The sequence below is a fragment of the Pseudomyrmex gracilis genome, unplaced genomic scaffold (assembly GCF_002006095.1).
Source record: "Pseudomyrmex gracilis isolate BER0280 unplaced genomic scaffold, ASM200609v1 scaffold_32, whole genome shotgun sequence".
Taxonomy (NCBI): Eukaryota; Metazoa; Arthropoda; class Insecta; order Hymenoptera; family Formicidae; genus Pseudomyrmex; species Pseudomyrmex gracilis.
This window is the reverse complement of record NW_018020616.1, coordinates 453270-468976: the sequence shown is the minus strand read 5'-3', so window position 1 is coordinate 468976 and position 15707 is coordinate 453270. Positions and strand designations below refer to the sequence as shown.

At 41.6% G+C, this 15707-nt stretch overlaps 1 protein-coding gene across 3 annotated transcripts in view; it reads right to left on the bottom strand.

Annotated features, from left to right (window-relative positions):
- LOC109852658 (zwei Ig domain protein zig-8-like) overlaps positions 1-11558 on the bottom strand; it is a 239300-nt gene extending 227742 nt beyond the window's left edge. For 2 of the 3 annotated variants that reach the window (XM_020424018.1, XM_020424020.1), the window contains exons 1-2: positions 10206-11558; positions 3810-3937 (exon numbers count right to left, since the gene is read on the bottom strand). In XM_020424018.1, the coding sequence (XP_020279607.1) occupies positions 3810-3870 (61 nt within the window). In that variant the 5' untranslated portion in view covers positions 3871-3937; positions 10206-11558. Of the gene's footprint in view, positions 1-3809; positions 3946-10205 lie in introns of those variants that run through there. The other variant, XM_020424019.1, reaches the window with a different exon arrangement.
- Between the last annotated feature and the right edge of the window lie 4149 nt (positions 11559-15707).

The following is a 15707-nucleotide window of genomic DNA, read 5'->3' as shown; positions in this document are numbered from 1 at the left end:
ACAATCGACCGCGCGTCGTTTTTCACGTGGGAAAAAATTACATACAGCCGCATCGAATCGCGATTTAACGCACCGTCACGTCCGTCAAGACACGTGAATTGTGCGAACTCTCTGATGCGACAACTACAACAATTTAATTATTCGCGCGCGATATACGCACACGTTACGTTAATTAATATTCATCGATAATGGAATACTAGAGAACGCGTTCGTCGCGATATAACCGCGTGATGCTCATGAGGCAGTAATAAGCAACGGTAATTATCTGTAAATTGGATGACGGCGCGTTTTAACAACCATTCCGTGAAATAGGAAACATCTCGCGGTGTGTCAATGTGTACGAAAATCCTTAGAACACCATGCATACATATGAATAATTAACATATAAGCGAGCAAAATTATATCTATTTATTCTAATTAATTATCGCTATTAAAAAGACATAACAAAAGAAAAAACATAATTGTAATGTCTGTACTCGGTGAAAAGACAGTGGTTCTGTCGCATTCGTCAATAATTGCGACGCGTCGCCGTCGCCCATTTATACTCGTTTTACGATCCCGGAGTGACTCGGTGACTTCAACGTAAATCTCTCGCCACGTCGTCTTTAATGTCATATCCGGCGGTCGCCTCGTCAACGAACGTTCGGTAAATTGCTGACGTAATTACGGGATCTCTGCTTGCTCATGGGCTTATCTATCTCGTGGAATTGCTTGTAATGGCCGATAGTATCCCCGTATCGTTCCGTAGCGGCAGAAATAGGAACACGTACGTTACTACCTCAAACGTAGCGTGTTGCTACAGCTGTCGAACATTCTCCGGTGTGCGTGTCAACTACGCTCCGTGAGCGTAACGCGCGCGCGCGTGAGTATGTGTGTGTGTGTGTGTATGCGCGCGCGCCCACGTGTGCATCGGACACTCGCAGACGAGATCAAGTGGTTGAGAGATAAAGGGAGCGGAGAAGATGAAGTTCGGTTCGTGACGCGCGCGCCTCGTTAATTTTTCGTCCCCGTGCCGGTTGTATTGTCTGCTCAGGAAAAGGGTGTTTATTACCCCACAGCTCGAGACGAGGACCGTCACCTGTACATGTTGTTTACGCGGGTACACGAGAGGATACGAACAAGCGCTACTTCGGCTGTTGCACATCCCCGTTTTTTTAATGATTCTGATCTAACGAGCGCGTCTAAGCCGCTCGAAAGAGGAATACAACTCATAGAAGGGTATCGGGTTCGTTAAAAGATGAAAAAAAAGAGACAGTAAGAATTAACTCTTCACGCATACACACGCTCGCACAATCGATGAAGTCCGCGTCATCAACTCTACGACTATCTGTTTTTGTCTATTTTTTTTTTTTTTTTTTTAATTGACGTGCATGTGTAAAGAACAAGTGTCTATATTTTTCATCTATCGACATTAATCAAACTCGGGACAATGTTTTTTTTTTGCAAGCCTGCAGCAATTAATCTTTTTCTCGTCGAAACAGAAAATTACGTCTTACGCGTCTTACACAAGCGTCTCTCTTTCTTCTCTTGTGTTGAAAATCTTTCTTTTTATTTTCGCAAAAACAAGATTGTTCTTTCAGGAATGATATCGCGTGCGACTTTTGATCGGTATCAAAAGGGACGCCGGGACGCGCGAATAATGTGGGTCAATTGAAACGGACAGAGCCTGTATTTTCGTATTTTCGCTCTCGTTCGAGCGAGAGAGAGTTCAGGCGGATCAGCGAACAATCATACTTGAATAGACGGGAAGGACCGAGCATGCGTATCCGCGCGTAGGTACGCGCGTTGATTCGGGATCATTGTGCTTCGCTCTGCCGACAATCGGATCTCGACGAGCCCCGAATTTCGTATGCCGTCGCACGAATTTCCCCTCGAACATACCCCCCACCGACGATTCGCACGAGTAGACTTGCGAGTAGAAAAAGCGCTTTCTTCGTGTGCAAAAAAAAAAAAAACAAACAAACAAACAAACAAAATATTGTTCAACGTGAACTCGGCGTGGAGAAAACAGAACGACTATCGCGACAATCAGCGAAAAAACACAGACTTTTACGCGGGAAATCTGCATATTTGTATACTTGCAGATTTCACTCTCGCACTCCCGCTTCAACCTTCTGTTCTATTTATGTGTATCGAAAAATTCACGGACGATAATACCACGTCAAATCGAATGCAAATCCTCTTTGTGATTGAATTCGAAGTAATGTTTACGAATGAGCGATTCTTTAAAAACATGTAAATAAAACCTGAATCAAAATGATGCCAGAAATTGATTCATTTGTTGAAATAAATGCGCGTGCGCGTGCCTGTCTTAAAAATATCGTTTTGTTTCTAAGACTTATTTGTGATATATATATAAATAGAGACACGGATATACACAAAGACAGACTTGTTATCAATCAAAACGTTGATATAAATAATTCAATCTTTATGCTCAATGGTCATCGCGAATGACATCACGGATACAGAAACTCTCGACTGTTTACACGAATCAGTTTCTACGATACGTCTACGAGTGTCTGCCCGTTGTTTTTCTTTTTTCTTTTTTTTACTACGATATTTACAGAATATTCTTAAAAGCTAGTGCGGCACATTCAAAAAATACCACAGATATATTTCATTTAGACACTACACTATGCTCGTAATACAAACAACGCGCAACGCGAATCCATCAAACGCGCTATCGCCATAATTCAACCGTGTATTTCGACCGTATCTCTGAGTTATTTCACGTTTCGTGCGGCTCGTAATAAAAAAAAAAAAAAAAAAAAAAAAAAACAAAAGAGGCGCAAAAACCAAAAGCAAATGGATAAATTGTGACCGTTATAAAATGGTTATTCTCTGTATATGTTACGCATAAAGCGCGGAATATATATAAACACATTTGTTCTTCGATGTTGTTTGATAAATATCACAAACTGTGCGCTTTTTGTATATGTGTCACATAATTTAAATGCTGTTCTACTCGCGCGGAACGCGTATCGCGCGCTTCTTGAAATGCGACCGCAACATTTTCGACATGAAAACTTGTCGAACGATTCTATACACCGATTCTCATGCAAAAAGCATAGTTTAAAAAACAAGATAACACAACAAATATTATTCTTTTCAATTTCAGTTTTTTTTTTTTTTTTTGGTTTCGAACAGTTTGGAACAACATGTGAAAAAAGACTACGCGGAAACAACAAGCTCTCTTTCAACAATCTAATATTATTATTATAGTGTCAAGCAATTCCCTTTTGTACAACAGATTGATCTCTTTGAATTGTACAACAGTTGGTAATAAGTGACGTAAAACTAATTAAATGCGGATGAAAAACTAAAATATTCAATATATATAAACATTATAAATAATTTAACGTACTCAATATAAAGAGATCCTAAATAAAGAGATTTCCATTAACACATATACACATTAACTGTGTCCTAGGCTCACACTGGCCGTTTCCAATTCACAAGTTTTGTTAAACGTACCCATATATATGTTTGTTTCTCGCGCTGCAATCGATAATATATTGTTAATATACTGTGATTGAATTGCAAGATAGTTCTTAGTATTGATCAATGCTAAGAAATAAAGCTTTAAATTTAAAGCTCCCAGCCTCTTCCCTCTAAAACTTGTAAAATGTTAAAAACGATATTGTTGAATATAATATTCAAAAATCTCACATTGGTATCGAAATTGAGCTACGCAAAGTGTTTTTCGCAAGAGCGTAATTTCATTAAACGCGTAATTTCATTAAACGCGTTTACAGGGTTTACGATAAATTTTCAGCAGTCTATTATAATTGTGACAGAAATAGACTCACCATTAATCGCAGCCAAAGCGACGGCGCCGAGCAGCCATGCGACGACGCTGACGGCGGACATCTTCGTTTCCCTCGTCGCGCGGCTTTCTCCTCACATAATACGCGCCTCTTCCGTGCGTTAGAACGACCTGGAAGCAGGAAGACGCGTTACGTTAAACCGCGTGTGTGCGGTGTCACGGGATATTACAAGTTTGGCCGCGCGTTTATCTTACAAAAGCGACGTTTCTCCTTAAGCGTCCCGACTAAGTACTGCGCGTCGGAATATCAGCGAGGATAGCCGAGAAAACGATTGTGTTAGCGTCACAATTTGTTACGCGTAATCTCGCGTGCTACAAGCGCGTCGTGTGTTATCGGCAACACAGCGCTACGATAATTATTCGCGTATCCGCGCGCGCGCGCGCGCGATCATGCGCTCAACTATAAATATAAACCGGTAACAAAAAAACTCTCATACAATAAATAACTTTCCACTTTTATTTTCTTTGACGCTTTAATATTTTATTTTTATTGGTAACGTTTATAGCGGCTCGAAATATATAAAAGTTATTTGTTTTAAAATGCGTACATTTTGCAACGCAATATTGCGCGCGCTATTTTCATTTGTGTAAAAAAAAAGATAATTGATCATTCTTGTGGTTATAAAAGCGTGTAAAGAGTTACACGTTTCTTTGAAACAATATACATATATATATGTGTGTGTGCCTGTGTTTAACTTTAACTGACAACAGGCTATACAAGCAAACTATTTACAAATAAGATGGTTTTTTCTCTCTCCGAGTTATATAACGCAAAAAATCACGAAATTAAAATCAAATATTTTTGCAATGGAAACAGATATTCATTCATTGCTTGTTACACTAATTGTAATTTGACGATGTTGAATGTTTTATTTACTACCACGTATCTAAATTTTTTCATGTTGCAAACAAAAAGGTCATTTTGGGAAAAAAATAATCACTGCGAACGCAAAGGGTTGCAGTTAACGATAGATTTTTTGCTGCATGTACGTGATAGCGTACGTTAAAAAGTTATACGTGAAAAGAATTTGCAATACGCGACGGCTCTACTTATTCATACCGAGAACAATTTCACTCGAACGTCATCGATACTATTCGCAACGAGCTGCGTTTGGAGAAACGAGGATCGAGCTCAACTAACGAATCGCTTTCGTAGTTCACGCACTAAAACCATTGATAATAAAAGATACTATAGCGAGAGAGAGAGAGAGAGAGGTACAGATTTTATATAAAATTCAATATCAAATTTTGCACAAAACGTAAAATTGATATTTCACTAATTAAAAATGATTGACTGGATGTAGAATTTCACATAATTTTCTAAACCAGATTAAATTTATTTTGAAGCATTGTATACGCACTTTATAGAACTTTAATTTTATTTGCGTCGAGTTTTTTACGATTATTTTTCAAAACTTATTGGTATAGTTCTTATTATGTATATATAAAAAAAAAGAAAAACATTTATCTTGCAGGAAAGAAAATTTTACATGAAAAATACTTGGATAAAATATCCTTTCTACATTTATGGAAAAATCTACTCCGAATGTTTGGAGAACTCTTACACGAGGAAAAGCGTGGGAAACCCGGGAACACCCTGTACGGTCGCACGTGGTCTGCTGGGAATTTTATTCGAGAATTTCCCAGAACATGCGGATGATTTCCTCGAACGTTCTCTCTCTCTCTCTCTCTCTCTGTCTCTCCATTTTCCTCTCTCTCTCTCTTTCATTCTCTCTCTTTCTCTCTTTCTCTATCTCTCTCTCTCATTCTCTTTCTCCGCGAGATAGCCGCGGGAAGCTGCTCATTCGTCACGTCGAGATAGCGTCGTTCTCGGACGGATCTGAGGAAGGCGCGACATACTCCTACTCTTTATGTCAGTATAAACGTTAACGAAATGATCCGTTGTGTGCGTCTCGAGAGTCATCTTCAAATATGTAACAGTCTAACTTTATACAAGTCGCACGTGCGCAGTGTCAAACGTAATTGTCACATATAATCTCTGTCATCTTCAATTCTCTGTTTTTCAATTATTTTATTTCTTTTTGCAAATATTTCTTGTGATCCGTTAAAATACTACTGTCTGTGTAAAGTTTCAAATTACACAGTCAAGACTCGTCTTACTCGATGTCTTAGCTAAATTACCGCGCCGGAGAAAATCCGCACAGGTGTGGTACTCTTGATGATCAATTTGGAGCAGATTGTTCTCGAGCGTAAGCTCCGATTTGGAGCAGAATGTTCTCTTCAAAAATTAAATTAGCTACTTTCTTTTCAGAACTTTTTCATTGTCAAGATGCTGTATATTTCTTCTCTTCATGATCGAATTACGTAAAATTTTTTGAAAACAAGATAAAACAGTTTAAAACCGTCATACAGATTATCTCTTTAAATTGTACGTGTGTGTAAGTTTTAGAGCAGGGAAAAACTTGGAACGCGCGCGGGAAAAATTAATTCTACAAGACTGTATCTGCACTTTGGTCTGCCCGAGCTGACATAATAGCGGAACGACAAATAAATGATGCTTTCTCTGTCTCTTTCTACAATTTTCTTTCTCTTTCTATACATGTCCAGCGCGAGCAGCGCTGAGCAAAACATGTAGCTATCGCTCTATCTGCAGGCACCGTCGCTCTCGCAACTCTCACACGAACTAAGGCAACCCTTCAGACACACGTTTCCCGTTTGTTTCCCCGCTCCTCTCATTCCGGTCCGCTTTTACTTTATGCGCCCGGTTGTGTGTGCGCGCAGACTTTACACCGCGTCGTACAACGTACGCTTCGAAAACCTGAAATTCCGCTTTGCTACGGTTTCTACGCTGCGAGACACCACCACACAAGCCATACGTTTCGCGTTACCGAATTACGGTGCGGTGCCTTCGCGCGCCGCGCGCATAACTAATATGAATAATACAAAATGAATTTTTCGCGGCAGCTCCGGTTCATAATAAAGTTACGATATCGCGTCCCACATTCGCATATTTTATCGTGCTCCATAATGCACGACCGGCTCATGCATATTCCTTCGCGATGAGAACATAAAGCACACATAGATACGTGTATAAATTTGATATCGCGCAAAAAATCTTGCCGTGAAGAGTAGCTGCCACGTATGCGCCTTAAATGCATCGATATGTACATAAACATAAATATATGTGTATATATATATATATATATATGTATAAATTATATATTGATATGTTTTGTAAAGTTGTAATATTATCTAACCGCGTACCTTTTTTTTCTCATTACGTATTCATCGTGTGCTGTAAAACCTTCATACGTGCGCAGCGAGATCCGATAGCGCCGGGTGAATAAAGCGGACGACACTAAGAGCGTATTTTGTCACATTTTTCAAGTAAATAGCAAAAGAAACGAGCAATTGTCACGATGGACTTGATTAGAGTGCGACAGGAAACAACAGCAACGGGAAAGGCAACAACACAACTGTTGCTTCATTTGAGGCGCGGGGGAGAAACGCCGCGCGCAATGCTCATAAAATATGAAATTGCATCCGGTGCATTTTTCAAGATAAAAGACTAAACGCACTTTCGCGAGCGCGCACGCGATGCACCTGTACAAAGCAGCAAGCCCGGAACGCCGTGCGGAGCTTTCGTTTATGCGCAGTCAGATCCCTCCCCTTCCCCGATAAGAATCTTTTTATTTGTATCATCTGCAATGTCCACGTTGCAGAAACGAAAGTGGAGCTCCGCGCTCAAGGATAGAGAGATAAGAGTATGTTTTGAAGAAAATTTCCCCGGCAGATATAAGAAATTGTATATAAGAAAACTTGTGAGGGATCAACATTAATTACTACGGTGGGGATACTTGTAACGTTTTCAAAAACGAGGAGTTTCAAAAGACGTTATATAAGAAGTGTCGATGTAAAAAGATAAAATAGGTGAAAGAGAAAAAATGTATGCCTTTTCATGTCGGCATCTATAGATCCGGATGTTTTTGACGTGTTTTGGCGTTTGCGTACATTTTTCGTTCACGATAATTACAGTTTGTCACGAGTAATTGTAAAACTCCTCGAATAATTTATCGGGATGAACCCGTTCGTGTGATTGCTACCTACATAACGACGATGATGATATCGAACAACAAAATTACGTGTATTAGTGCCGCGCAACTTTACGAACGCGTTCACGGGTCTCTCATCTCCATAATTTAAAACAAAAAGTTAAATTAGCTCCCTTCTAAACTAGGGAAACAACTCAACGTCCAGTGTAATCTGCGGACTGGCCAAATGCGGCGCGCGGTAAATAACACTCGCGCGCGCGTTGCACTCCGCAATATAGCAGTCCCGCGGAAAAACCGTTTATTTTTCAGAGAGCTTTTTGGAGAGTACGCGCGCACGACAGCACTCCGCACGGTATCTCGCGATTCAACTTCATGTGATTCCGGCTTTCGTGAGACACGTACTGACGGACGAGGGGGCGCCCTCTAACGCGTTTATTTACACGACTCAAACAACATTTTTCACTCTCTGCGGCGTTATTGGCCACCACGTAACCGGCATCCACGACCATTAACGTCATTACCGGTATATACGAGCAATAACGACGGCCGGGGATCGCTATCGTGTGTTGGCCGCACGAGATGTTGATCGATTATTCGTAAGCACTGGCACAGACCCGGATACCGATCTCGCGACAAACCGGCGAGCAAACCGATAATAACTCACTGTTCGCGTAAAAGTGCTATTAAATAAGACTCTCTAAGAAAAACACGCGTGGTGGTGTCCGCTTATCGAAAAAACGTGCGATTGAATAATGCAGCTCTCACGCGCCTGAATACGAACGTAGCGCTCGTGAAAACACATCTTTGCGGAATTTATTTCACGTAATCCGCGATTACAGCGGAGTTGATGGAACTTAACGCGATCGTAACAGATCGCGCGCGATCGAAGCGACGCGAAGAATCGCGCTCCCTTTTCTTTAAATCGCTTACTTTCGAGTAATACTCGCCGCGAAATTTTGGCAACCAAGTTTGCCACTCAAACAAAACGTTGTGATGTTTATTCGTGCAAAACTAACACGCCGAAACAACTCGCCGCATCTCTTACACAAACGAGCTACTTGGATAGCTACGTCGGAGTACTCAGTTGCTGGTTATCTTACGAGTGTTTGCGGATGCTTATAAAATAGAGATAATTAACGCACAGTGTCTAGAGATAACGGGCACACCAATTCGCGGTTATCTCGACCCTTTTGTCTTAGACGATGCGCCGCATCTTTCCGCTAAAATACCAAAAACGCGTTAAGATAATGTCGCGTGATAAGAAAATCTACACACACACACACACGCAACTTCTCGCATAAATGTTACTTCTAAAAATGTATGCCCCGATGCCGTAAATATGCGCAACTATATTTTTGCAATAACAACACTTTTAACTCTGACACGCTTTGCACACAAACATGTGCAGTATCGCAATTTGTAAGCCACAAATATTTCTGTTTTTTTTTTTTTTAATAATAATTAAAATGTACGTGCAAAATATTATTCATTTTTGTCAATTTTCTGGCTTCCGAAAGGAACGCACAAGCGCGCACGCGATAAAAATGCGCGATGGAATGCTCAACGTTATATGCTCGCGCTATACTCAGTTCGCCAACTCGTAATCGATCTTCATTTTTATATCGTATAGAAAATAATTTTTGCTCTTCCCATATAAGAGACGTCATGTTGCTAGTTACCAAAGTACAAACATTATACGTTACTCAATTTCATACGAATAAATCGAGCACTTACTTGAAATTAATGGAATTATGAGCGCGCGTTCGATCGATGTAATTAGCTGTGACCAATATTTGATGAGCCTAAGGTACATATTAGCGAGCGAGCTAACAACTAAATATCGCATTGGAGCTTTTGACGCTGCAATTTATAACGAAAAATAGAGGCAAGGGTATACACGAAACAATATATCGAGTATTATATGACAGTGTGTGGTTAGTAGATTGCAGTGCATTATAATTCTAAATTCAATTCAATGCGTCAATTAAATACTATATGTGTAATATACACGACGATATAAAGCGTAATTACATCGCGGCAATACGGCGGAAGAAAAATTGCCGTGGTTATTTTCTCATCTCGAAAGTTATATAAATCAAAAGCTGCTAGAAAACTGATAACATTGATAAAACGCATCGGTTTGCATTTACATTATATCTAAACTCGCAGCGTTCAAAATTACACACGATTTACATATATCGCCGAAGAGATGTGATATTTGTTCAACAGATTTCATCGGGAAAGAGATATATGTATATAGAGAAAGAGAAAGAAACTATACATATATATATATATATGAGAAAAAGATAGTAATTTTTTACAATTTACATAGGTTAGATTCGCAAATTAGAATCTATTTCGCTTACCTGTCTCTAATTGCCGAGAATCGTTTTACTACCACATCGTTGCTGCATGCGCGTAGATGCAAAAAGCTCGCAACTTTTTCCGCTTTTTTTTTCTGACTTTGTCTCTCGTTTCCAAGCGACGATTTATATTTCACGCGCGAACTGTAACCCGCGAGAGAACATTCGTACGGTCGAAAGTGCCGTGTTAAAAACACGTCTCGATCACTGCTGTGCGAGCCAGCTCGAACGAAGAAGAGACTCGTTCATGTCGACGAGAGCGGGCTCGAGGAGCTCGCGGCGCGTCGCACAAACCTGTCGCACGATATTACGGAACAAACAAAAAATATATATATATATATATATCTCGAGCCAGCGGCAATCACGTTCTTCTTTATCACCTGCCCTCGCCTCGTTTCTTCGCGCAGCTAATTAATCCTGAATACGAGACGCGCGCGTGATAATGGGAATCCCGCGGGCGAGTTTTAATTAAAACTCGGGACCCCTCCGCATGTCCTGTCGCTCGTATGGCGTACTTGACCTTCCTCGCGGGAGGCTTAATTGAATCCTCGTCGGTGGCGAGCCGCGACGGTTACGCGTACGTGCGTGGATTAGACGCATGTTCATGCCGTTGTCGCAGGTACATGCCACACAACATATAGACAACGTCGTTGACCCACCGCTATGACACCGCGCTTATATTCGCGGTGAATCGTGGTACCAGCCGATACACTGAAGTCCACACAGCAACCACCTTCTCACCAGCAATCACCGTGTTCGATCACGGGTACAGTCCCGTCGCGCAACGTCCGCGACTAACGCGCCGTGTTTGTCCGCACTCTTTCTCTACTACTGCCTGCTTCGTTACGGTCTGTCACTACTCTCACCACCGTTTCCGGTACCGTCACGCGGCAGCGTGTGTCTTCTTTCCGCTTTCGTGTTTCTGTTTGTTTTTTTTTCTTTTTCTTTTCACACTCGACTCGTGCAATTAATCAGTCACTCAAACGTGCCATTGTTCTTCGCTCTTGGTAACCGGCTGACACTCACATGAATTTCGCGCGAAAGAGCGAGCGCGACAGAGCGAGAGCACGGTCGCGTTTAATCGCGCGCGTTACCTCTTATCGTCGATGATGAATAATCCGCCGAGCGATTCACTCATAGTCACGATTAATACCGTTTTGTTCGCGAACTGGAGTCGCGCGAAGATGTCCAGAGATTCGCGTGTTCGTAAATATATGAGAGTCACTATGTGTATATGTGCGTTTGTATGTATGCATGTACGTATGTATTGTGTATTGCGTGTATACGCGGGTGTCTCTGTGTATGTGTGTGTATGTGTGTGTGTGCGCGCGCGCCCATGAGAATCAGGTCCGCCCGTGGCGCGGTGCGATGGAGAACTGACGTCCTGACGGGCTGCAGCGCCCCGACGACGGGCGTCCGTTGAACCATCCGCCGTGAAGCGAGCGCCGGGAGATTCGCCACCCCTTTCACCTCCGCCGGTCCTACCGTCCTCGTCCCCGCTACTGGCCAACCCTCGCCCTACTCCGGCACGGTGCTCCGCTTTTGCTCGTGCCACCTTGTCGTCGAGAGGGCACCGTCGTACGCGCCGCCATGCGAAATTGGACCAAATTTTTCGAAAGTGCACCGCTCGCTCCTCGTGCTATCGAGAACGAATTTTTCGAGATCGCGCTGGCTCTTCTCAGAGATAAGAATTCGCCGGAGAGATTCGAGAAACGCGATGCTGAAAAGCGTTGTTTTATTGATCAAATATTTGATTCTCTTTCTGTGTCAGGTACATATTCTTTTATTGTACATCAAATTACGTTTGATTGCGAAATTACGTATCTCTGTGTGTTGTAAACACAATTAAAATATATACAAAGAATTATCTTTGTGAAAATTATTTAATATTCGAACTACTTCTCGTATATAGAAATATTTGAAAACAAGGTAGACAGAAATGGGAGCAAAAAGTGCGTACGAAAAGTATTAGAAATGCTACTGTAATTACACAAAAAAAGTTACGCTTTCGCAATCATAACGCTTCAACTATTCCAGCAGAAATTAAAAACGCGCAATTGAATCTCAATAGTTTCATTATTTCTGTTAGAAATATTTCTCTCGTAATTCTTTCATTTGTGCGATCAATATGTTTGTTTCATGTAAAAATATTCCCTCTCTCTCTCTCGCTCTCTCTCTCTCTCTCTTTCTCTCTCTCTTTTTCTCTCTGAGTAATTTAAAACTTGTTGAGATAAACGTGTTACAAGTTTCCTTAATAAAAAATTGTATTACGCTACATAAATTATTTTACCAGTCACATATAATTCGTGCCGCTCGCTTAGACACAATGGCAATTTAAAACTATGAAAAGAGAAGGTTTCATGTAATTTCTTAATCAATATGGCCTAAATCATTCTTATGACAGAATAAGGTTCGCGCGCGTTTCAAGCTACGTGTTTTCCAAGACTTGCATGCATTTGCGAACGTCACGTGATTCACGGAGACCACATAATAGACGATCTTACATCATTCTGAATTGGATGCGATATGACTTTTGACTTTTAGTCCGCGCACGAGAATCTCTTTATTTCTTGATTATATTTCTCGACCAAATGGTGTTGTTCTACGTTTAGAAAAAAAAAAAACACAAAATGTTCTGAGATATCTCATCGATAAAAATTGAGTAACGAGACATTATTCAACTGTCAGTGAATAAAATAACACGGCAAAAATAATAGGTAACGATACAATAATTTGAAAAAAAAAAAATCAAGATACAAGTCTCGATTAAAATGTCGATAAATCGATAAACCGAATTGATTCCAAAATATCGTGTACGTATATAAATCTCCTTGCATTATTTAGCAATACGTTCCCTGCAAACGTTTCCATCAACTTTCTGCACGACGAGACACAGGCGCAGACGATGTTGTGTTTCGCGCCGCAACCTTCAGAGAAAGACGCAAGGGATAGAGGCGGGTCGTTTCACACAGCAGCGCCTCGCTTAATTACTAGTTACTAGTAACAGGAGTTAGGAGCGTTTAGCTCACAGTTCACGCCATTCAACAAAAGCTTATAACGGTACGAACTATTCCCGTTGCTATTCCTAGATTCAACAGTGAGGCTTCACCCGGATTCGTATTACTTCGGAATCATATCAAATGCGGAAACGAGTCCGCGAGTTTGTAGTTGGCGCGAACTACAGTTTTAGGTCAGTATACAATATAATTAATCTCGTGACTAGCCGATATGAGTTGGCGTACTAAATATAATGTTCGTAGCTCATTATCCGCGAATAAGTAAATCGCGAGAGAAAAGTCGCATTATGTCGCGTGATAACAATGACACGACAACAACAAATTCTTCTCTTGCATTGCGATCGCATATTTTGCGTTGAACTCTCGTAAAAAAAAAAAAACAAAAACGCGACAACACGATGTGTGAATTTAAAGAGAAAAGAGATGTGTTTTTAATAATCGCATTACTTGTTCAAGCAATTGTTTACAACTACAATTTATCGCATAACAGTATTCGCAGTATTTTATCAAAAATAAACGTTAATTTCTAAACTACATAAATCTCTCATGTATTTCTTGAATCGCTGACGAAACACATTCGGCGACAAATAAATTAAATTGGAGTTTCGACAACGTGATTTTCAACGATATACCGAAAACAAACGCCCGGGCGCGCAAATCGCAGCTACAAAAAAAAATTCTTCGGCCGTAGCGATATCGATTCAGCGAGCACACGCGAAAACTGTGTGTAGCTTTGACATTTACACGGCGAATGAAACTAATCAAACATTCCGTTCGACACAGTCACACTATCGATAACCACTTTATTCGAGTCAAACCGTCTGAATTAAATACGAGGCTTGTCACGCGAGAGTCTTTGAGAAAAAAAATACAATATATAGCATGTGTGTTCGTAATTCGAAAATAAATATAAATTATATTGTTACTTAGGGAAACGAAAAAATCTGTTTGTGGAAAAAAAACATACAAGATAATGTAAGAATAATTTGACAAAAAAAAGGAGCAGAAAGACCGACAACGTACAAACCGGTAAACTTATCGGTAAACATGAAATGTGTCGCTACTCTCTAATAGCTTCGGGCTCGGAAAAGTAGCTCGTGTAAGCAAGGATGGCAATTTGGACAGAGGACATCTCTTGTCGCCTTTGGCGAGGCTTCCGGGCCGGCCATCGTGTGCCGCTGAACACAGCGTTCTCGGTCGGCTGTATCCACACGCGTGCTAGTTACACTGGGGCTTTGCGCTGCCGATGCGTGCATGTAGATCGAAGGGAATGGCGATACTACGTACACTAGAGCGGTTAGACCTGGTTGGCATCCGTTAGCCGTAGCCCATACACACGCAGATTGGATCGGACATTGCACGCCGTCAGCTCAGCTTCTGAACAGGGAAACTGCGTCCGCGGCACCAATACCTATCCAATAGGATACGGACTAACGCGCGTACATTTAGGTTATCGAGTTGTAATGTACGATACGAGAAAGGCAATCTCGTCCTTCTCGTGGACGGGATCACCTTGGAATTCGTGTCAATTTCGATAGATTAACGCCCGGTTGCGTCGCACGCACACACACACACACACGTGTGTGTTGTTTGTATATTACGGAAGCGATTTCGTGGTGCGAAATAACAACACGGCGAGAGCGGAGAAAAATGACGGTGCTGAGGCGTCGGCGAAAAGTTTGCAATACTTAGTGCACTTTAGAAACGATCGAAACTTCGGAGCTTCGATTGCGGCCGACCGACAATCTCGATTCTAAGAGGCGGCTCGCGCACGGAATTCTATATCGAGAAATGAGTTCCGAAGGCGTTCTAAGCCCCGCCGTGCGTGCCATCCGTCCGCGTAATCCGCTTCTTCACACTTCTGTCGTAAACCGTTAACGACTTGGTGTAATTTAATTGCGGCTCGACACGAAGAGCCCGGGGGGAGAACGAGAAAAGAGAACGTTTGGTGTTAGAGCTCGCGCGCGCTAATCTAGTGCACGTTGTACGCGTGCCGTACGGACGAAGAGCGGTGCCAAGAAGTGCAGATTTGCTATTTCCGCGAACACTCCCGCGGCCCGTAACCGACCCTTTAACGGCTAACAAGACCGCCAACAGCGGCTTCATTTGCATTTATTTCCAACAGACTTAACGTCTACCGCGATATATACGCGGGAGAAACGGACGGACGGGCGCCGTGTAATTTCCAAACGGATATACGTCCTCGAGAATCGCTCGCTCGGTGAAATCCGATCAAAATGCAGTAAGACGTAAGCCACGTTACGCGCGTGTCTGTCTCCGCCAAAAAAAAAAAAGAGAAAATAATCATCTCCAGGAGAGTCTCGCAAGAGTTCTTCTTAGAAAAGTACGAAATGAATAGATCGTATTCTATGTCTGTTTTTGCTCTCTATCGCAAAAACTGCAGCAAGCTGATACATTTCATTGCGGGAATATCCGGTCGAAAACAGGCTTTTCAATTTTTGCAACAGAATTAAAAAAACGTCTAGTA